Below are 24,347 nucleotides of genomic sequence, written 5' to 3'. Positions count from 1 at the left end.
GGTCAACAATTGGCTATTTGTGAGATTTCGGAAGCCAAAGCAAAACTGCAGTTATTCCTCAATTCCCATCAACTCTTATCTTGTTAGAGTCATACCCAACAAAAAGAAAGGTAGTTGTGATGATTGGAAATCAAACATCTCAGCCACAGCACATGCTCCAGGAGATCCTCAGTGTAGTGTCCTTGGCCCAACCATCTTTCTGCTGCTGAATCAATGATATTTCCTCCATTGTGAGGTCAATGTGAGGGATATTCCTTAACGATTACACAATGTTTAGCATTTTAGTGATTCCTCAGCTACTGGAGCATTTCATCTTCAATTGCAAGAAGAGCAGGACAACTTCTAGGCTTGGATTGATGAGTGGCAAGCAGCATTTGTGCAAGATAAGTGCCATTCAATGACCATCTCCAAGAGAATCCAACCATTGCCCTCTGATTGCATCACCATCTCTGAACATCCCATTGTCAACATCTCTGAGATTAACACTGATCAGAAACTGATCTGACCCAACATAAAAACACTGGATTAGAATCGTATGGTGAGTAACCCATCTCCTGACTTCACAGAACAAACTCCACCAAGGACAAGGCACAAATCGGACGTGTGATTGACTACTGCTCATTTGCTTGGATAAGTGCAGCTCCAGCAATACTGTAACCCTCAACCCTATCAATGACAAAACAGCTTATGTCATTGGTATTTCATCTATCACCTGCAATATCCATTCCCTTCATCGCCTATGCTCAGTAGCTGCAATGTATTCAATGTACAAAACGCACAGCAAAATCTAACCAATACTGCTGTTGAAAGCATCTTGACAATCAATGACCATTACCTTTAGAAAAACAAGAGCAGCAGATGTATAGGAAACACAATCTGCAAGTTCCCCTCCCAAGCCATTCTCCATCCTGACATGGAATTGTATCACCATTCTTTCACTGTCCCTTTAACCTACACCATGATTCAAGAAATACCTGGCTGAATGAGGGTGCATCATTGATTACTGTCATTGTATTTTACTAATATAAGATCTTTATTGATCTTGTTTCATTAGCATTCAAAAAAACCAAAAATAAATCAAAGTTAAAGATCACACAACACCCGGTTATAATGCAACAGGTTTAATTGGAAGCACACTAGCTTTCGGAGCATCGCTCCTTCATCAGGTGGTAGTGGAGGGCTCAATCCTAACACACAGAATTTATAGTAAAAATTTACAGTGTGATGTAACTGAAATTATGCATTGAAAATTTGATTGTCTGTTAAAATACCGCGATAGTTTCACTTCTTTCATATATAAATCACAAAACCTTTTGCTATAAATTCTGTGTGTTACAATTGAGCCCTCCACTACCACCTGATGAAGGAGCGACGCTCTGAAAGCTAGTGTGCTTCCAATTAAACCTGTTGGACTATAACCTGGTGTTGTGTGATTTTTAACATTGTGCACCCCAGTCCAACACCGGCATCTCCAAATCATGAAAAATAAATCATAATTGTTTTTCAATATGGAGGGTTGGAGGTGGAGTGGCAACCTGATAGAAATTTATAAAATAGTGAGAGGTATATAGATAGAATTAATAGTAGTTGTCTTTTCCCTAGATAGGTGATTTGAAGACTAGGTGGTACATTTCTAAGGTGAGAGGAGCGAGATTTAAAAAAGAGAATGGGGGCATAATTTTTACGTAGAGAGTGATTCATGTCTGGAATGAACTTCCTAAGAAAACGTGTACAATTACAATGTTTAAAAGATATTTTGATGCTATGGAGAGGGTGCAGAGAAGGTTTACGAGGATGTTGCCTGGTATGGAAGGTGCCAGCTATGAAGAGAGGTTGAGTAGGTCAGGTTTGTTTTCATTAGAAAAAAGGAGATTGACAGGGGGAGGTCTACAAAATCATGAAGGGTATAGAGAGGGTAGATAGAGATAAGCTTTTTTCCCAAGCTGAAGGATTCAACACTGAGAGGTCACGCTTTCAAGGTGAGAAATGAAAAGTTTAAGGGGGGATACAACGGCAAGTACTTTACACAGAGGGTGGTAGGTGCCTGAAATGCATTACCAGCAGAGGTAGTACAGGCAGGCATGGTAGATTCATTTAAGATGTGACTGGACAGATGCATGAGTAGGTGGGGAACAGAGGGATACAGATGCTTAGGAATTGGGCAACTGGTTTAGACAGTAGATTTGGATAGGCTCAGGCTTGGATGGCCGAAGGGCCTGTTCCTGGCCTGTAAATTTTCTTTGTTTTCTTTGTTCTTTAAAATATACATGAATAGGAAAGGTTTAGAGTGATATGGACAAGGAGCAGGCAAGCGGGACTAGTTTATTTGAGATTATGTTTGGCATGGACTAGTTGCTTTGTTTCAGGAGAGGCAAAACACAATAGCAAAGAAATTAAACTGTTAAGCAGTGTGTGTATTGGATCTGGAATTCACTGTCAAGTACTGTAGTGGAAGTGGATTCAATTGTGCGTTTCAAAAGGCAATTGTATAAGCACCTGAAGAGAGAGAAAATAGAGAGAATTGCCCCTTATCCTGTAACCAGTTAAATGTTCTTTGATCATAAGCAGGTGCTGTTGTATTATGGCCAATTTGGATGAAGCGTGTTCAGGTCTTGGAGAGGGTGCAGGCAAATTACTAGCAACAAAAGATTTCAGTTTATGTGGAGGTTGAAGAAACTGTGTTTTTATTGATGATTGCCAAGAATGCCAAGGGGAGATTTAAGAGTTGATGATGGTTTTGTAAGTGTGAATAAGGAAACACCATCACCAGGAGCAGAACATGTACACAATGGCCAGAAAGGTTGTATGAGATTTGAATTCCTGACATTTAGATTGCTACGCTACTGATTAGTGGTTAGATTATCCCTATGAAGGTCTAATTTGATACAACTAACAATATTTACATAAATGACACATTCTGGCTTTATTGCAGTTGTTCCATTTTGGGCTTATTGAATTACTTTCTGGGTGTCATTGTTTGGATTTGTTCAGGCCAAATTTATTTAAATAGTTTTGTTCAATTTGTGTTACTAGGCTTGAAAATATATTGTCATTCTTGAGAGCTTTAGTTATCTCTTAGGATCCTTTGAAGGCCAACTGAAAGCACAACGCTGTTTTTGCAGACAACATTGTAACTTGACGTTTGGTAATTGTTTAATTGAGAACCAAGTATCTAATTTGGTGATGGAAGAAGGAGAAGGACCTATGTAGGAGTGGTTGTGAGAGCAGGAAGATCGTTGCCAGAAGTGTACTCTATTCATAAAAGTACATTACAAATCAGATAGAGAGGTAATGGCACAGTGGTCATAGAGTCGTAGAAATGAAAAGCACGGAAACAGACCCTTTGGTCCGACTCTTCCATGCCAGATATCCTAAATTAATCTACTCCCATTTGCCAGAACTTGGCCCATATCCCTCTCAGCCCTTCCTATTCATATACCCATCCAGATGCCTTTTAAATGTTGTAATTGTACCAGCCTCCACTATTTCCTCTGGCAGCTCATTCCATACACTCACCACCCTTTGTCTGAAAAAGTTGCCCCTTAGGTCCCATTTCAAATTTCTCCCGTTTCACCCTAAACCTATGCTCTCTAGTTCTGGACACAGCTACCCCAGGGAAAAGATCCTATTTACGATATCCATGCCCCTCATGATTTTATAAATCTTTATAAACCCCTTTATAAACCTCAGCCTTCAACACTCCAGGGAAAATAGCCCCAGCCAATTCAACCTATCCCTATAGTTCAAACCTTCCAACCCTGGCAACATTCTTGTAAATCTATTCTGAACCGTTTCAAGTTTCACAACATCCATCCTGTTGTGAAGGAGGGAGACCAGAATTGCGCATAACATTCCAAAAGTGGCCTTACCAATGTCCTGTACAGCTGCAACATGACCTCCCAACTTCTGTACTCTATGCTGTGACCAATAAAACAAAGCATACTAAACGCCTTCTGCTATTATCACTGGACTGTTAATCTAGAGTCAACCCATGTAATGTGCTGGGGACCAAGAATCAAATCTTACCATGACAGATGGTGGAATTTGAATTCAATAACAAAATTTGGAATCAAGACTCTCATGATGATTATGAATCCATTGTACATTCGTTGGGGAAAAAAAACCACCTGGTTCACTGATGGCCTTTTAAGGAAGGAGACTGCCATTCTTACATAATCTGGCCTGCATGTGACTCCAGACTCCACACCCATGTTTAGGCTTGGACAATAAATGCGAGTTCATTCTACATACAAAGCTCTCTCTCTGTGGAAAAGCTTGCTCTTCAGGTTCCTTTTTAAATCTTTCTCCTCTCACCTTAAAAAATATGCCACCTAGTTTCAAATACCCCCACCCTAGGCAAAAGACCTTTGCTGTTTAGCCTGTCTATGCCCATAAGATTTTATAAACCTCTATATCGTCAGCCTATACCATGACATGGTCTGTTTAGGACTTGAGTAACTGTGTCCAATATCTCCTCATGATTGCTATTCCTCCTTAAAACAGTCCAGGTCATGTTTCTTTTGTTATTACGCACCCTATGAGGGGTGTGCAATTTTCAGTACTTATTGTGTAGTGAACAGACGATCATCAATCATAGTTTAGAGATACTCTCTAGATAATAGTTAACTTTTCTGGGTTTGCCCAAGATAGCACAAAGGAATATAGTTGTTGTCATTAGAGCTCACTTACCTTAGCTCCAGGATATCAGTTCCCAGGCCCAACTATCGTCAGCTACTTCATCAATGACCTTCTGTCCATCATAAAGTCATAAGTGGAAATGTTCGGCAATGATTGTGCAATGTTCAGCACAATTCACAATTCCTCAGATGCTGAAGCAATGCAACAAGACCTAGAAGATATTCAGGTTTGGATCAAGAAGTGGCAAGTAACATCCGTACTACACACATGGCTGGCAATGACCATCTCCAACAAAACAAAATCATCATCCCTTTGACTTTCAATGGCATTACTATTACTGAATCCCCACGATCACTATTCTGGGGGTTACTTTTAAAAGGAAATTGAACTGGACTCACTATATAAATATGGTGACCACAAGAGTGGGTCAGAAGCTCTGGATACTGCAGCAAGTAACTTACTTCCTGACTGCCCAAAGTCTGTCCACCATAAATAAGGCACAAGTCAGGAATGTAATGGAGAAAGTGAGGACTGCAGATGCTGGAGATCAGAGTCAAGAGAGTAGTGCTGGAAAAGCACAGCGGGTTAGGCAGCATTCGAGGAGCAGGAGAATCGACGTTTCGGGCATAAGCCCTTCATCAAGAAAAGCCCTTCCTGGTGAAGGGCTTGTGCCTGAAACGTCAATTCTCCTGCTACCCAGATGCTGCCTAACCTCGATAGTCCCTACATTTCTAGTGCATGCAATTTCAACAATACTTAAGAAGTCTGACACCATCCAGCTCACTACCCTGTTCCTCCTTTTGCTAACAGATTGACTGCTTTGCTAACAAGAAGCAGAGAGTAGGCATAGATGGGTCATGCTGTATCATCCATCTCTTGTGGAGATTTGCAAAAGAACACCTCTGACCATGAGTTGATCAGGCAGTGTTCAGCACATAACATCCTGAAGACTCAGTGGGGAGAAAGAAGAAAGTAGATGCTGTTGGCTAGTTCCCTGAACAGACCATCAGAGTCATTTTGGCAGAATGGATCACCACTAGAACAGACCAACTAAAACTGAAACACAGTTTGACTGGTGATGTAAACGGCACTTCAGTCAAATCCTTCCTAAAGCCTCACCCTTTTCACAGAGTGCTCCCAAGATCTCTGTGGAAGGGAGAAAGTGTTGCCCTCTTCTTGTGGATTGTGCCTTGGTAAAATGGTCTGGAGAGAGATGTAGTGGTTTTTGTCAAGGTTTATCCCAAGCATACAAACAAGTTTTAGAACAGGAGTAGGCCATACAAGCCTCAAGCCTGTTCTACCAGAGATTATGTGAAAAGCGTGAGACTTTAGGCATGTAGGAAGGATTTAATCAGAAATGGTGTTTTCATTGTCAGTCAAGCTATGTTTTAATGCTAGGTGGACTGTTCTAGTGATGATCCATTCTGCCAACATGACTCTGATGGTCTGCTCAGGGAATCAGCCAACAGCATCTACCTTCTTCTTTCTCCCCATTGAGTCTTCAGGGTTTTATGTGCTGAATACTGCCCGATCAACTCATGGTCAGAGGTGATCTTTTGTAAAACTTCTCCAAAAGAGATGGATGATCCAGCACGTGGAATCCAATTACGTGGAATATTGCAAGTGTGGCAGCATGACCTGACTGATCCTTTGCATCACCAGAGAGAGGTAGAATCGCAGCATGTGGTGGTACTTGGCGTTTGCATACTAAGGCAATGTGATGCAGCTGCACTCAGAGGTGGCCATGAGGTTGAGGGTAATGTATGTCTTTAACTCCACCGAGAGTAGGATGATGTTGGGATATTGATTGTGACAGAATGAAGACTGAACCAATGTATGTTATGGATAGCAGTGAAGTACCATAAAAGTGTTTTACCATGGGGGAAGATCAGATGAGGCATGATAAGCCTGTGCCTCAACAAGCCACAGTGTGCTATATATCTAAAGTTACTGAGACCCATCTTGCTGATTTGAAACATGTTGCAAGATGTAAAACATTTGTACTGGTGTTTCTTAGGTGCAAAGTAGATGAAAGCTTACCAATAAGTATGTCCTTTCTTCCAATCACCAACATTTGCCATTATTTCACAGCAATTTTTCTTTGGTTTTAATCCTTCTTTGTGCCTCTATTCTCTTTTATAGGTTTCAGGAACATATATTTAAACAAAATTTTCAATTTTTTTTAAATTCTAGGCTGGTGATGAGAAGATTCCTTTGGATGAGAATGATTTGATAATACCAAGTGACACCGATTTTCTTGACACTTGGGAGGTAAGTATTTGATTTGGTCATATGGTTTTGTTACTGGTGCTTATTTTATAAATACATTGTTAATTAGAAGAATAACTAATGGTAAATATTTTTACCCCCCACCCCCACTTTTGATAGGCTAATCCATCGACTTAATCTTCACTAAGTGTAACTGTGTACTGACGATTCCTTGTCTTAAACTCGTATTATCATTTTCGTCAATTAAAGTAGGAATTAAGAGCAAGATAATACTCATTCACAGGCAATGGAAGATTTAGTTGATGAAAAATTGGTTAAAGCTATCGGAGTATCCAACTTTAATCAAGATCAGATTGACCGGATCTTGAAGAAACCAAATTTGAAATACAAACCTGCAGTTAACCAGGTAGTTTTTTTAAAAAATCATTGGATTACAGATTTTCACTACCATTTTCCAATTGCATTCACGGGTCTGCAATGCTTCATTCTGTAAAACTAATCCATGACCTTGTTCTGGTTGCTTTAATAGATTGAATGCCACCCTTACCTGACTCAAGAAGATCTGATCACCTATTGCCATTCAAACAACATTGTTGTGACTGCCTATAGCCCACTGGGATCTCCAGCTAGACCATGGTATCTAAGATATAAACTCATTAATCATCACATAATGTAGATTAGATTACTAACAGTGTGGAAACAGGCCCTTTGGCCCAACAAGTCCAAACCGACCCGCAACCCTTGCCCCTACATTTACCCCTTCATCTAACACTACGGACAATTTAGCATGGCCAATTCACCTAACCTGCACATTTTTTTTGGATTGTGTGAGGAAACCAGAGCACCCAGAGGAAACCCTCGCAGACACGGGGAGAATGTGCAAACTCCACACAGAGAGTCGCCTGAGATGGGAATTGAACCCGGGTCTCTGACGCTGTGAGGCAGCAGTGCTAACCACTGTGCCACCGTGCCACCCCACCACCCCATGGTAGTTCAGAAAAATCTGCTCCTCAGTTGTTTATATTAAAATATTTTGCATCTGTCTGTACTTTTTTGTAGTTCTGGGATTTTGTGTCAAGGAGGGTAGCCTAGTGATTGAGGAGAGCAGACCTACTTAATAGTTATAGCTTTTTTGGAGTGGAGTAGCAGATCTGGTGTATTTGTCATTTCCAAATTCTTTGGCTTGGTGTATACCGTCCAGGCCCTTAAATATGGTTTTGCCTTGTTGGAACAAACACAATATTTGGCAACTCTCCTGAGGGGTGACCAAGTTTGAAAAGTACTGTTTTGGTACATAAATCATGAACTCCACCTCCAAGGATACATACGTTTTTTGGCCTGAAATTGGCCCCTCCTATCGTTGAATTTCCTTTTATTATTAGTGTTTATTTGTTCATAGGATGTTGACAGTCCTAGCCAAGCTAATATTTATTGCTAATCCCTATTTGACCAGAGGCCAGTTAAGAGTCAACTGCATTGCTGGAGTCACATGTAGACCAGACCAGAAAATGATGGTCCTTTATATTTCTGTAAAGGATATTAGTGAACAAGGTGGATTTCACAACAATCAACAATGGCTACACAGTTATCATTAGGCTAGTATTTTACTCCAGATTTGTATTGAGTTCAAATTACATCATCTGTCATGGTCGGATTTAACCCATTTTCCTGGAATGTTTACCAGTATAGAAAATTACTGCTATGCCTCTTACTCTTTCTTTGTAAAACAAATACTTTTATTTCTACTCTCTGCTTTGGATGCCCTTTGCTTTATGTCTCTGGGGAATTTGACTAGTCCCTACCTGAACTATTTCTTCTTTGAAGGCTTCTCATAATTGGCGCATAGTAGGTGACTTTTTTTTGTTTCAAACAATGGCTCATTCCCTACAAGTTTTCAAAAGTTTTTTTCTGGACCACTTCAAAGTGAAAGGTCATCACAGTATTAAAGAATATTTGTTATTGTCACATGTGGTCCAGTACGGAAGCACAGGAGTACAGTGAAATGTTTATACAATGGCTGCATTTAATGGCACCATCTTAGGTGCAAGTACCTAGATACAAATCTGAAAGAGTAAAAAAGAAGTGTTGTTATTGAGTTTAAGTGACCATAAGTATTTAAGTTTCAGTCCGTGCCTGCAGACCCCACACCATGAGGCTGTGCTGCCTCCACATATTATAGCGCCTCCAATATCATAGTGTATCACATTAGTTTGAGGCAATTCATATTGTAGGTTAAAATGAAACATCTCCATCCCCCTGCAGCAAATTTTCATTCATGCTAAATGTTTGAACTGTGATCATGCTGCACTGAAATCCATGATCACTGTGCCAATCGCATTTTGCTGTAGGTGCAAATCAGACAATTGTTACAGTGGAGGAGGGGGCCTTTTGACCTGTTGTATCTGTGTAACTCACTGGAAGGTCAATCAACCTTGTGACCCTGTCTCATTCTTTTCACAGAGCCCTGTAAGTTTTGGTAAGATACCCTAGAAGGAATAATGTCATTAGTTCCCCCAGAATCAGTTGTTCTTGTTTGTAGAAAGGGATGTTTCCTTATTAAATGTGAGTTGTATGACTCTAAATGGTATTTTTGGAACAGTATTAAAGTTGCCAATTACTCATTGCCAGTGTCGAAAAGTGCTGGAAAAGCACACCCAATCAGGCAGCATCTAAGGGTCAAGAGTCAACATCTCAAGCATGAGCTCTTTATCATGCTCAATTCTCCTGCTCCTCAGATGCTGCCTGACCAGCTGTGCTTTTCGAGCACTACACTTTTCGACCTTGATCTCCATCATCTGCTGTCCTCACTTTCTCCTAGTTACTCATTGCCAGTCAGCAACTAATTTGTATCATGGATTTCCAATTGCAAATCACATTCTTCAGGTTTTACTTCCAGGAAACTTGCAAACTTGAGTAATCTAGTTTACTTTCATTGTTTTAGGATAAAAAAAGATGACCCTATACTTCTCCAGGATCCTAAACTCAAGCGTATAGCATGTCAGCATGGTAAATCAACAGCACAAGTATGTGAACATTTGTTAAGTTTGCAGCAATGAGACCCTGGTTTGAGTACAGTAGCAATAGTTGTTGTTTAGCATTAATGTTTAGCATTATATAATGTAATTGCTGTTTGTTTAACTAATTTTCTTAGAATAATGTTTTAAAAGTATGACTATTTATGAAGGGTTAATTCATGGCAATAACCCAAAATGGAATGGGATGAGGGATGAACTTGTGAAGATTGATTCACATAAATCAAGGAGCTCACAAGAATTGAAAATGCAAATTGGAACACACAATCTAGGCGTGGGTGGATATTTCCCCCATTGGTCATGTCTAAGATATTGGGGGCCGCAATCACAATAAAATTCCAGCTATTTAGGTTGAAGATGAGATGTTCTTTGTTTAAAGGGTTGTGCTTTGGAATTCTTTTACTCCAGGGAATTCTGGGTGATCAGCTAATTAATATTTTCAAAGTTAAAAAGCACACAACCAGCTTATAGTCCAACAGGTTTATTTGGTAGTACAAACTTTCGGAGTGCTGCTCCTTCGACAGAGACCAGTGAATTTCTGAGTGTTAACGGAATTTAGGAATATGAGGATAAAGGAAAAGTGAAACGAACATCAGATCAGCTATGATTTCATTGAATAGCAGAGGAAGCTCGAAAGACCATATAGCCTGTTCCTGCTCCTATTTCTTATGTTCTTATGACCGTAGTTTTGTTTTACTATTAATTGTAATTTTTCAGCAACTCAAGTTTCAGTGCTTCTATAGAAATGAAAGTTGCCTCCACTTATATTCTAGCTACCATGAAACTTCAATTTTGACCACTTAAGCTCAAGTCCTCCAGCATGTAGGAATCAATTTCTCATCATAAGAGTGTAAGCTCCCACCTTGAGATGTTCATCTTTTCAGAAACTTCTTCAATTAATTTGTAACTTATACATTATGTATTGATAAAGGCTAAATCTGTTTTGTAGTTCTGCAATGTTACAAATTCCTGTTGTTTAAGTTAGGATCTTTTGTCAGACGTAGTCACTTCTGATGTGATAGAATCATAGAATTTTATGGCACAGGAGAAGAGCATTTGGCCAATCATATCTTACCAGCTCCCAAAACAACGATCCAACTAGGCCCATTCACCAGCCCTTTCTGCGTAGCCCTCTATATTCATCACTATCAAATATACATCCAGCTCCATTTTAAAACCTTTTATGGAAGTAGCCTCCATCTCTGTCCTTGGCAGCACATTGCAAATTCTGACAACTGAGTAAAATTTCTCCTCATCTCACTTCATGTATAAAATTATAACATGATTTGTAGAGAAGAGAAGTGTTAAAGGATTGAGAATGAGCAGATGATTGAAACACTAAGTGGATGTGTACCTAATCTATTATTTGTATGAATCCTGCTACTTTGTGCTTTGGCTCATTTGCATTCTAAGTCAAAGGGAAAGCATATTTTACAAATGTGTTAGAGATCTTTTGAAGAAATAATTTGTGTTGGGAATAAAAGGGAGTCAGGGTAGCGGTATTACACTTAGAAGATACTTTGATGCCATATCAAATGTTATTTTTGACAACAAACACCCATGATGTAATGGGTAAAACACTGACAGAAGATAGCTGGAGGCAGAGGCTGAGGTAGATAGCTCCTTGGTTACCAAGGGGGATGAAAGATAATCGGAGATGTGGAATGTGGAGTTGATGTTAAAAGCAAATCAACCACAATCATACTGAATGGCAGGGTAGGCTTGAAGGTCTGAATGGCTTACACTAGTTCTTTGTTTACATCTTTGTAGGACAGCTTGTTTTGATATTTGTAACAACTGGTTTATTGCTGCCTTTTTACTACTTTGACAGTCTGTGTGGATGAATGCTATTGTTTATCCTTGCAAGCAGGCATTTCTCTAGAAAGGGGTGTTTATCTGTTTGCCGTAATTTTCTATTTGACTATCAACTCTTTGAATTTGGATTTCTTGCTTTACGGTCACTTCCTTTGGGTGTTCCTTGAGTGCCATGCAAACGACAGAGGCTTTCTGATTTTGTTCCTTTGATTCCTGACATTCAACATTATACTCAGGAATATGATTTTAAGTTCTCCTTTTCCAGAGAGAGGTTCTGGCTGAAAACCGTTTTCTATCATATGGGCATATTGATATATATTGTGGAAAGGAAGAAATGTTGGCTTTATTGTTTTCTGCTACTTTTCTGATTTTGCCACTGGTTCTTTTTTTGATTCCAGCATTCAAATTAAAATGGAAGGGAATCCTAGAGTGTAGTGATTATAGAGTCAGCCATGGTTCTCTGGGACTGTTAACCTGGTTCAATCATGGAGCCCTGGCTGACATATAAACAGAAGTGTCAGAAGTTCTCTTCACTCTGAGAACTGGCTCTGATGAAGCTGGAGCAGTGTCAAGTACTAAGCACGTGTAACTAAAGGGTGATTTGGTGATGGGATACCAGCCTCTGTGGAGTTATTTCAATGACAACGAGAGAATAAATACGCGCCTAACGACAATTGCTCACACCAGTCGTCTTTGTGTTGGGGTAAGCATTTCTGGCATCATGCAATTATTTGGGAAGCTTTACCCATTTGTTCCTGCTCTCAAAGACTGGGCCCAGTGTGGGAAAAAATGCATCATTTTTTTCTGGGCAAATGGCATTGGGGCAGATGAAAATCACCGAAGTATTCTCCTGGCAGCTTGTGATCCGGCAGCTATTTTGGTTTTTAGGAGCCTAACATTTCCTAAGGTACTGATAACAAAGCCTTTTCAAGAGTTGATGGATTTAGTTATGAGTGTTATGACCCCAAGCCTCCACTAATTCTGAGATGTTATCGGTTTTACTCGGCTGTTTGAGAACCAGGGAAATCTGTTTCAGGATTTTTGACAAGGCTAAGACGACTGACAAAGGCACGTCATTTGGTTTAACCCTAAATAAGAGGCTGAGACACCAATTTGGTATGTGGGATTAATGATGTCACTGTGCAAAAGTGCCCATTAGCTGAAGCCCAACTAGACTTCAAATTGGCTCTATGACTGGCTTTGTCATTAGCAAGTGCAGGAAATAGAGCTCGTGATTAACAGGGAGGGACTTACTGGTAATGGAAGAGGATGCCATCACCAGGCCGACTGAGCTTGGGGGACACCACTTGAATAGAGGCAATTGCATAATCTCATTCAGGACTTATCGGGAACAGAGGGATTCTAGGTCAGCCCACTACAAAAACCAAAAACACGGTGGCACAGTGGTTAGCACTCCTGCCTCACAGCGCCAGAGACCTGGGTTCAATTCCCGCCTCAGGCGACTGACTGTGTGGAGTTTGCACGTTCTCCCCATGTCTGCGTGGGTTTCCTCCGGGTGCTCCCGTTTCCTCCTACAGTCCAAAGATGTGCAGGTCAGGTGAATTGGCCATGCTAAATTGCCCATAGTGTTAGGTAAGTGGTAAATGTAGGGGTATGGGTGGGTTGCGCTTTGGCGGGGTGGTGTGGACTTGTTGGGCTGAAGGGCCTGTTTCCACTCTGTAAGTAATCTAATCTAAAAACAAAACCAAACCTCAGCTAAACAGTTAACATTTTCTTCCGGAAAATATTGCTTGCAGCTGGATAAATACCCAATTATCTCACATACAGGATTCGTATGCAAAGCTGGCAGAGGGAGGGGAGGGTGGAGAGGTGATGACTGTTCTTCACAAAGCTTATCATGAGCCATACTATTGCGATTAGATGAGGATTGTATGCTACAGTTAATACCTAAGGATTTGCACCAAGACAGCCATTTTAGATATAACTAACCTGTGCCATTTCTCAGTGGACAATGAAGCACATTCCAAGAAGTCTATCCCACGTCGCTATTTATCTAATATGCTAATGACAGGGAAGACCAACAAAAAGTACTTGGGGAACTTAGACATTCTTAGACATTTCGCTGACACAGGTGTATGCCTTAGAAGTAACAAATGTGTGTTGTAGGCACCCAAAGTGACCTACTTGGACTACAGAGTTGACAAGAGTGGGTTACACCCATTAGAATATAAAGTAAGGGTGATCAAAGGTACTCTGGCTCCCATGTCTGTATTGGAGCTTATTTCTTTCCTTAGATTGGTGAATTATTACAGAAAAGTCATGTGTAACCTGTCCACCATCCTGGTATCCCTACAAATGCTGTTGAAAAAGGATCAGCTTTGGAAGGGATCATAGTCAAGATGTAGCCTTTAGGGAAGGAAAGATGCAGCTGTCGACATCTAAGGTGTTGGCACACTGTGATCCCAAGTGCGATCTTGTGCTGCTATGCAACGCCTCCCTGTATGGTATCAGGTAGTGTTGCCTCACAGATGGCCCAATGGAGAGGAACACCCAAGAGCGCTGACTGATGCAGATAGCAAATAGGCCCAGATAGAGAAGGAAGAGGGTGGCCAGAGTGAGGGTGGGGTCAATCAGGGATAGTGGAGGGAAATGGTGCCAGAAATTGAAGGAGGTAGGGGAGATCCTTAATGAATTCTTTGCTTCAGTATTCACAAGTGAGAGGGACCTTGTCATTTGCAAGGATGGCATGAAAAAGGCTGAAACGCTTGAACAGGTGATGTTAAGGAGGATGTGCTGGAGATTTTGAAAAACATGAGGGTAGATAAGTCCCCTGGGCCATATGGGATACACACAAGGTTTCTAGGGGAAGCAAGGGAAGAGATTGCTGCGCCTTTGGCTATGATCTTTGCATCCTCATTGTCCACTGGAGTAGTACCAGATGATTGGAGGGTAGCAAATGTTATTCCTGTGTTCAAGAAAGGAAATCCTGGGAATCCAGGTAATCCTGGGAATTACAGACCAGTCAGTCTTACGTCGGTGGTAGGCAAGTTATTGGACAGGATTCTGAGACACTGGGTTTATGATTATTTGGAAAAGCATAGTTTGATCAGAGATATTCAGCATGGCTTTGAGGGGCAGATCATGCCTCACAAGAGTGAGGCTGGTAGTAGATGGAAAGTATTCAGCTGAGAGTTTGGTGACCAGTAGTGTTCTGCAGGGATCTATTCTGGGACCTCTGCTCTTTGTGATTTTAATAAATGATTTGGATGGAAGTGGAAGGGTGGTTGAGGGAAGTTTGCCGATGACACGAAGGTTGATGGTGTTGTGGATAGTGTAGAGAGCTGTTGTAGGTTGCAACAGGACATTGACTGGATGTAAAGCTGGGCTGATAAGTGTCGGTGGAGTTGAACTGGGAAAAGTGTGAAGTGATTCATTTTGGAAGGTTGAATTTGAATGCAGTTTACAAGATTAAGTGCAGGATTCTTGGCAGTGTGGAGGAACGGAGGGATCTTTGGGTCCATGTCCATAGATTTCTCAAAGTTGCCACCCAAGTTGATAGAGTTGTTAAGAAGTAAGTTGTCTGTTGTCTTTCCTGAGCAAAGGGTTTGAGTTTAAGAGCCATGAGGCTATAATAGTGCAGCTCTATAATGCCCTGGTTAGGCCACACTTGGAATGTTGTATTCAGTTCTGACCACCTCATTACAAGAAGGATGTGAATGCTTTTAGTAACTGTGCAGAGAAGATTTACCAGGATGTTGCCTGGATTGGAGGGCAGGACTTAGAATGAAAGGTTGAGGGAGCTAGGGCTTTTCTCATTGGAGCAAAGAAGGATGAGAGGTGACTTGATAGATGTGTACAAGATGATGAGAGGCACAGATAGAGTGGATAGCCAGAGACTTTTCCCAGGTGGAAATGGATATCATGAAGGGGCATTATCTTAAGGTGATTGGAGGAAAGTTTAGGGGAGATGTCAGAGGTCGGTTCTTTACACAGAGAATGGCGGGTGTGTGGAATGCACTGCCAGCAGTGGAAGTAGAATCCGATACATTAGGGGCATTTAAGCAACTCTTAGGCATATGGATGATAGTAAAATATAGGGTCTGTCAGTTAGTTTGATCTCGGGAGTAGGATAAAAGGTTGGCACATCATCAAGTGTTCTATGTTCCATGTTCTGGAAGGTCTGATGGTTGTCTTTGGTGTGAGAAAATGCCACCTATACCTTTTACAGACGTAAATTTGTAATAGTAACAGACCATACACACTTGTTTGCTGTACTTAGATGACAAGGCCATGCTGACTGTATGGTCAGGTTGAATTCAGCAGTGGGCTCTCATTCTAAATGCGTACAGTTACAAGGCAGAACACCATCTGGGAGCCCATGAAACAAATGCTGATGTCTTGACTCACCCCTGGCTGGTAGATACACCACCGGTGGTGCCACCATGGGGAGAGTCCATTTTGGTTTCAAACTTTCTGGTCACACTTGCAGTCACCACTGACAATATCAGACTATGGACATGACAAGATCCCATCCTGCCAAAGCTAACACAGCTGGTAGTGATGGGGGAAACAAAAGAGTAATCACAACCAGAAGTGAAACCTTTCTGGACTTAATGAGACCAAATCACTGTAGAGAATGGCATTTTATTATGGGAAGCAAGAGCAATTGGCCTGAGCAAAGCTTGCTGCCAGATACTGGCTGAACTCCACCAGGATCCTCCAGGAGTGTCCAAATGAAGATGTTGTTGAGAAGTTATGTCTGGTGACCAAGATTGATGCAGACGTAACCGCATTGGTGGGACAGTATCCAGAGTACCAACAAGGACAGAAATGATTCCAGCAGCTTTTCCTACATTGTGGGAATGACTTGTAGGTGACTATGGACACGCTGACTATGCCAGCTTTTCCATGGGCTCAATGTTCTTATCCATTGTGGACATCCACTCTGTGGTTGAGCGTGTACAGAATTCATTTGTCAAACATGGAGATTATGATAGAAAAACTGAGCATCTTTTGAAATACATGGACACCTGGAAGTGTTGGTCACAGACAATGAGCCATAATTTCCCAGTCAGAAATTTGAATATTTCATAAAGTCGAATGGCATTCGGCATATAGGGATAGTTCCATACCATTCACCAAACTGTCTTGCTTCTTGTTTGATTATTGAGCCACCTCTCATGCACTACAGGGACAGCTCCAGCAGATTTGCTGATGGGGAGAAGCCTCTGCACCAGATTAAATCAGATTTTTCTAGACCTGGGGGGGTGGGAAGGAAAAACAGCATCAGGAATGTTGGACACAAGATTCCTCTAATCAAGAGAGACAGATTATTCCAGGGGATGAAGTTTGGTGCTAAAACCATGAAATGGCCCTGCATGGGTAAGAGACATGGTCGACACAAGGTCAAGTCCCTTGATGTACAAAGTTCGAGTAGGTGAAATGGTCCTGAACAAGCAGTTGGACTACATGAAAGCTGCAAACACAAAAATGGGGTAGGAGCAAAACATTTCTGCCCCCTCAACAGCGAAGAAGGCTGTCAGAACCCATGTGTTCTCTTCCCCCTGTCTAGCATTAAAGAAACCTTGGAGTCTTGGATAGACATGACGTGTGCCACAGTCTTGACACCTTTTTGGCCTGAAGCATTTCAGAAGAAACTCATCCTCTCCTTCAGGTGGTAGAGGCGGGCTATGGTCTGATATACGCAGCCATAACCAAACCTGAGTCGGAGAAATCAGATCCTGGGGCATGCACAAAAGCTTCAGGAAAGGCTGTGAAAACAAACAGGCCCACATCCCTGAACTTGGAGAGGAAAGGATGAAGTAATTGTAACAAGGTCGGCCTTGTGAGCTTCGTAGAATGAGTTCCATGATTGAGCCAGGTTAACAGCCCCAATCAATGAGCCCGAGCTGACAGATATAGACAGTAGTGAGTATTGAATAAAATTATTTGCACAATTGTGTCTTCACTGAGTCCCTGCACTTACATGCACAGAATACAGGAGAACAAAAGAAAATTAACAGGGGAGTTAGAATCTTAGTTCAGAGGACTGACCACAGCCAGTGTACAAAACAAAATAAACGGGAAAAAGAACAGGAGTGGCTAAGCATTGCCTTTATTGTGCTTTGCTTGCTACTGGTTGACCGGCCATGTGGGTGTTTTCCTGGTGGTGGAAATATTGAACAAAATTATTTGCATAGGGTGTCTTTACTGAGTCACTGCACATATATACACACACACCACGGGTGATATGGGGTAAAATAAGCACAAGATTCAGAGATTCTCCTCATTGTATGGACTGGCTCTGAGCTGGTTGCTCAGAGCCCATGTACAGTAGGAGAGAGAAAAGATGAAAAACAATAAACAGGTGTGGCTGAGGTTCTGTTCACTCTGAGAGCTGGCTGTGATGAAACTGGACCAATGTCAAGTATCGTAGAATCTCTACTGTGTGGAAGTAGCATTCAGCCCATAAGGTCTACACTGACCCTCTGAAGAGCATCCCACCCAGACCCCCATGCCACTCCTGTAACCCCGCAACCACGATACCTAACCTTCACATCTTTGGAAGATGAGGGGAAACCAGAGCACGCGAAGGAAATCCAAGCAGACACAGGGAGATTATACAAACTCCACACAGATATCACCTGAGGGTGGAATCAAACAGGAGGCCCTGGTGCTGTGAAGCAGCAGTACTAGCCTCTGTGCCAGCCAAGTACTATGCCCATGTAAATAAAGGGTGACTTGGTGACAGGATATTGGTCTCTGTGGAGTTAGTTCATTGAGTTCTTTCCAAAACACCATACATGGCTCCCTCAGCAGATGAAAACTCCTTGTACAGATAGTTTGAAAGCTGCCACTTGCTGCAGCAAATCCTCTTATTCTGCCACTTCTTCAGGTAGGCAGATGTTTCATCCCAGACTAGATGCTTCCTGGCAGCCAGATTACAATGTAGACCTCCAAGAGTCAGTGTAATTGTCCATCACTCTTTGTAGTTTGAAGTGTACTTAACCTAATTGCGTGTGACTTTTCTTTTCAGGTCTTGATCCGTTTTCAGATTCAGAGAGGTTTGGTTGTAATTCCAAAGTCTGTTACCAAAAAGCGCATTCGGGAAAACTTTAAGGTAAATTCTAAGGCATACTGGATGAGGAGGACTGAAATTTGTTGGTAGAATATCCGCTTGAAATGTCTTCATTCTGTACCAGAGATATCAAATTGAATTAGATGAGAGAAATTTGGGATTTAGGGGCGGCACGGTGGCTCAGTTATTAGCACTGCTGCCTCACAGCACCAGGGTTCCCAGGTTCAATTCCAGCCTTGGGTGACTGTCTGTGTGGAGTTTGCACATTCTCCCTGCGTCTGCGTGGATTTCCTCCGGGAGTTCCAGTTTGCTCCCACAGTCCAAAGATGTGCAGGTCAGGTGAATTGGCTATGCTAAATTGCCCATTGCATTAGGTGCATTAATCAGAGGGAAATGGGTCTGGGTGGGTTACTCTTCGGAGGATCGGTGTGGACTGGTTGGGCCGAAGGGCCTGTTTCCGCACTGTAGGGATACTAATCTAATCTAAAAACATAGGAAACTGGCCATCCTGGGATCCCTGTTTTGAAGCCTGAAGTGCCATAATTATTCAATAGCTTTGCTGGTATGCCTGAATTTTTAAAAAATGGGCTCCCAATTAAAATACTCTTTGTTTGTGGTAGTGTGGTGCTTTACCTTGTTTTTGTAGGCCTTGTGTCCATTATAAAGATAGTTTTGTGCTTTTATGCAGGTTTTTGATTTTAAGTTGAGTGATGAGGAAATGAAGGCTATCCTTTTGTTAAACAAGAACTGGAGATGCTGCCCATTTCATTGGTGAGCTATTATTAACAAAGTGACTATTCTCATTTAATTTTTGATGCAAATATTTGAATAGTTGTGTGTGCAACACAATGATCAGGGAATGACTGCTTTGTAAATAGGGTTAAAGGAAGAGGTTTGATGTAGAAGAGAAGGAAGCATTGCTTTCTTTTTAACTTGCAAATTATCACAATACCTTCGTCACTGTGTATTGCTGAAAAAAAAAGTCATGCTGCTGAAACTATTGATTCGGCACTTATTATGGCAGAATTGCAAGAATACAAACCTCCAAGTAGAATAACAAATAATATTTACATGAGAAGGGTATGCTTGATTAGTTGGCAAGTTGAATTTGATTGGTAGAGGCATTACCTTGGAGAATGGACAGCGAATGCCTATTCCAGAAACGCCAATGTGCCAAGCATGGATGTGTTTTGTTCAGTTTGCAAATCACAGGACACTGCTTTTGAATGTGTATGACTTCTGGCTTGCATGACAGAGCCACACTGCTACTCTGATTGATGATCTTAAATTAGTTGTTGGTGTAGTTCTGAGCACATTTAAGATCATTTTGCAAGTCTGTCCAACAACAGATATGAGTTTACAATTGGTAATTTGTTCTAAATTTTGTAAATAGGATCTGGTTGAGTACATCAGTACTCTGCCTGTTGTGTATAGGCAGAGCAATATATCATTTTATATTTACATCTTACAAACTTGGCATCACATTGGCACCGAAATTTATAATTTGTATTACTTCTCTATGTGATACACAGAACTTCATTTTTGAATTGATTACAGCATCCTGGTAATATTTGTGTTATTACTGACCATGCATTGTGCCTTTTTCAGCTTGGAGGCATTCTCTGGTTCATTCCCTGTGACCCTGACCAGAGTCAACTTTCCTGGTATGATTTGAATAAAAGCTGAACGCTTAAACTGTTTCCCATGGTCCATTCTACATAGCACTAGCTCTACTGATCTGAATCCATTTGCCAGCCAATCAGAATGGTTCTTCTGAAGACATAAATTGTTGTTTCCCCTTGTGTGCGGCACGGTGGCACAGTAGTTAGCACTGCTGCCTCACAGCACCAGAGACCCGGGTTCAATTCAGGCAACTGACTGTGTGGAGTTTACACATTCTCCCCGTGTCTGCGTGGGTTTCCGCCGGGTGTTCCGGTTTCCTCCCACAGTCCAAAAATGTGTAGGTTAGGTGAATTGGCCATGCTAAATTGCCCGTAGTGCTAGGTGCAGGGGTAAACGTCGAGGAATGGGTCTGATTGGGTGCACTTTGGCGGGTCGGTGTAGACTTGTTGGGACGAAGGGCCTGTTTCCACACTGTAAGTAATCTAATCTGATAAGAAACTCATCAGGCCTGACAGCATCAGTGCAGACACAAACTCTCCACATGAATGTTCCTCAGTTGTTGAATTTGAAGGCACTTATGAAAAGTAACCAATTGCCATTTTAATCAGACATCAAAAAAAATCCTTTTTAGGACCAGGATTGAACACAGTTTTTGTAATTAAATGATACTGAAGGTAAATAGTTAATTTGGTGTAGTCTTTGCCTTACTTGGGCTGAAACAATGAATTGTCATGCAATATTAAAGTAGCGGCACTGAGAGAAGGTGAAAATGATAAAAGAAAACTTTTCATTGGAGCAAAGAAGGATGAGAGATGACTTGATAGAGGTGTACAAGATGTTGAGAGGCATAGACAGAGTGGATAGTCAGAGACTTTTTCATGGCGGAAATATCTATCACAAGGGGGCAATAACTTTTACATAATTTGGAGGAAGGCTGAGGGGAGATGTCAGAGATTCTTTCCACAGAGAGTGGCAGGTGTTTGGAATGCACAGCTGGCAGTGGGAGTAGAGACAGATACATTAGGGGCATTTATGCAACTCTTGGATAGGCGCATCGAAGATAGGGAATGTAGATTAGTCTGATCTTGGAGTAGGATAAAAGGCTGGCACAACATTGATGGCCGAAGGGCCTGTACTGTGCTGTACTGTTCTTTTGTTACTTGAGGATAGATGCAAGAAGCCAGTTTTGGATGAATGGGAAATGAACAGTATAGATGGCATGTCTCTTTTCTTTTGCCATTAGTAGGCAAGTTCTTCACTACCAAGTGACTAAATGTAATCAGTATAAAGTATTTGAATCTTCCCATAGGTCGATCATGAAACGTAGTCTGGATGATGATGTAGAGCACTGTCAGGAACAATCAACTGTGGAATGAGCTAGAGAAGAAGCTGTTTTCGACCTTGTGTTTCTTTTAATTTATAAAGACAGTGATTGTGAAGATCTATGACCCCTCAAGAGGGGCCTCTTGGTTCGAGATCGGTCAAAAGAATCGACAAATGCGGTCTATTCAAAAAATAAGGGTCATTAGTTTGTTGGATTAAGCTTCCTTGATGCAATTCTATCCAGCAACACAGAGATTGAAGCTTCTGTGTTCCATGGTGAAGTTGCGCAATTACATTTGAAAATTACACATTATTTATATGTTTTTTTAGTAATAATACAACCTCAATCACAAGAAAGACCAATCACATATAATAAGGTGACATGATTTACAGCGAGTTAATCCAATGATATTTCCTGGGAAAGGGTTCTTAATTACAAAAAAAGTCCAATCAACTGTAATATGGTGATATGATTGAAGACAGGCTAATCCAATGGCATTTTCTTTAAGAAAGATATCTTATTTACGTAAATTGTCATGCCATGTATCAGTTCAAGGTTAGTTCAAGTGGTCAATTAATGTGCCAGTGTTCATCTTATGAAAACTCTATTGTCCTCTTATCTTTGAACTGCAACTTAATTCTGCAAATCAGCAGTATGGTTCACAGGCCAGTTTATAGTATTCTTTCAAATCGAGAAACCATTTTGTTATAATAAAAATCTACATATTTTTGTTGCCTAAATTCAAATTTTAGATCCTCATTCTCCTCTTTGGTCACTCTATGACCACACTATAAAGGCATGGATCAAATTAATCCAATTCAATGGCAGCAAAAGACTGCCATACTTCCTCTTCCTCCGAAGGGGAATCAAGGGAATGATGTTTCCTCATCATGATTTAAGAAGAAGCATTTTCTGGATGGAACCAATATTGTCAATAGAAGTTAATATTTTAGCAATAATAAGCAATATAATTGCTGTAGCAATATCAACAAAAAGACCAATTAAAACAATAGCACCATACAAAGACATATTAATTAATCAGTTGTATCATGAGCCAAAACCCCCAATCTTCCCAGCCTGCACCTTCGTTCATTTGGTTGACAAAAGTGTGAATATTATCAATATGTCTAGTAATGTTTTCGAAAAGATCAATGACCCTCCCAATGCATTTTCCTTTAACTATAATGCAAAATCCACCTTCATTGCAAGTATGTAATTGGTTTTGTTGGGCAAATAGGCGCAATTCTGAAAGCATGTCCCTAATTTCTATTAAGGCAGCAGTTGTCTCATCTCCCAAAATTGTGAGTCCACAAATGAGATAATTATGGTTTTGATGACTAATAATTCTTAAGGACTCTCCTAATGAAAGAACACTAAGAGCTGCATATGCCAATAAGTGTGTTTTACTTCTTGATATGGCCTTTGGATTCTTCCCTTCTGCACAGAAGTCAGGAGAAACGGTATGTTTTAAAGGGGAATTATGATTTCATTGCCATGTAATTGGACAGGGAACAGGAGTTGGAGATAGTGTTCCTACAGCTACGGCATGAGGACTATTTGCTCTATTCAGGACAAGGTAGTTAGCTGCCTTACTTTAACTGAAAAAAATATATTCAGGTTTAGCATAGGCAATATAGGGACCTTCCCAGTAAGATGCAGGCCTATCTTTGTGACTTCCTGGGGTATGTGGATAATCCTTGATGACATAATTTGGCCCTGGGTACTGAGGGTGAAAATCGTCCAGTACTAATGAGGTGAGTTTCTTGCTAAGAAACATGGTCAACATCCCAAAATGGTTCCTCCCCTCCAATAACTGGGAAAATATTAGTGCCGTTAGGGGTATCATAATGAAGGTGGGTATTGTTTCCCTGTCCACATAGAGTTTGAATTCCAGTGATAATAAGAATGCATTTTTCGTTAAGGCATACAAATGAGATGCAAGGTCCTTCAGAAAAGCAGTGGCGACTAATACATTTAATCATAGCACAGGAAAAAAAATGTAGGCACTCTTACGTAAGCGCACTGCCATTCCTTACCCTTGTAGTAATTTGGATAGGATATTGCGGATTTATTGGAGGAAGTCCATAAACAAGTAGCAGGTGGGGATAGGTAATAACTAAAAGATATTACGTCCTGTAAATACTTTAGTACTATTCCATACTCCTCATGTTAGGATTTGGAAGGATAAAAGGGGTCAGTGAGTCTCTTCCTGAAGTAAGGGCGTAACAAATTACTTCATCCTCCAAAAATTTTATTATATGTTTCTAAAAACATCCCCCCTTTGTCTCTTTTACTCCGTGATCTATCTGAAAGAGGATAAGGCTTATCAGGGATGACCATAGTACAAATGTAATCAAACTGGCACACAACACCTTTACATGGTAAAGACCATTAAGACTTGTTCTGGAAATGAACTGCTAATTTTTATGCAGTTGACCATGGCAAAAGTCATTCTTGGTAACATTCAGTCTTTTGGCACACACAAGGACATCTCCCTGGCAGAGTTGGTACACAGTCTCCGTTAGCTCAGGATCGCACAGGGTAAACTGTCCTTTCTTGTGCACCAATGTTGGCAATGGCAAGTCCACACAGCAGGTCAAGTTCAATCTTAATCATCTCCCCCCCCCCCTTGCAAGGTTGGAGACCG

At 41.1% G+C, this 24,347-nt stretch overlaps 1 protein-coding gene across 1 annotated transcript in view; it reads left to right on the top strand.

The window, feature by feature from the left end:
• LOC140457803 (aldo-keto reductase family 1 member B1-like) overlaps window positions 1-24,347 on the top strand; it is a 65,622-nt gene that overhangs the window by 31,274 nt on the left and 10,001 nt on the right. The window contains exons 4-9 of the mRNA XM_072551424.1: window positions 6,832-6,909; window positions 7,151-7,273; window positions 7,397-7,503; window positions 9,809-9,890; window positions 18,712-18,795; window positions 19,442-19,524. Coding sequence (XP_072407525.1) covers window positions 6,832-6,909; window positions 7,151-7,273; window positions 7,397-7,503; window positions 9,809-9,890; window positions 18,712-18,795; window positions 19,442-19,524 — 557 coding nt within the window. The remainder of the gene's footprint in view (window positions 1-6,831; window positions 6,910-7,150; window positions 7,274-7,396; window positions 7,504-9,808; window positions 9,891-18,711; window positions 18,796-19,441; window positions 19,525-24,347) is intronic.

The sequence above is a fragment of the Chiloscyllium punctatum genome, chromosome 32 (genome assembly GCF_047496795.1).
Source record: "Chiloscyllium punctatum isolate Juve2018m chromosome 32, sChiPun1.3, whole genome shotgun sequence".
NCBI classification, from domain to species: domain Eukaryota; kingdom Metazoa; phylum Chordata; class Chondrichthyes; order Orectolobiformes; family Hemiscylliidae; genus Chiloscyllium; species Chiloscyllium punctatum.
This window is presented reverse-complemented; position numbering and strand designations above follow the sequence as displayed.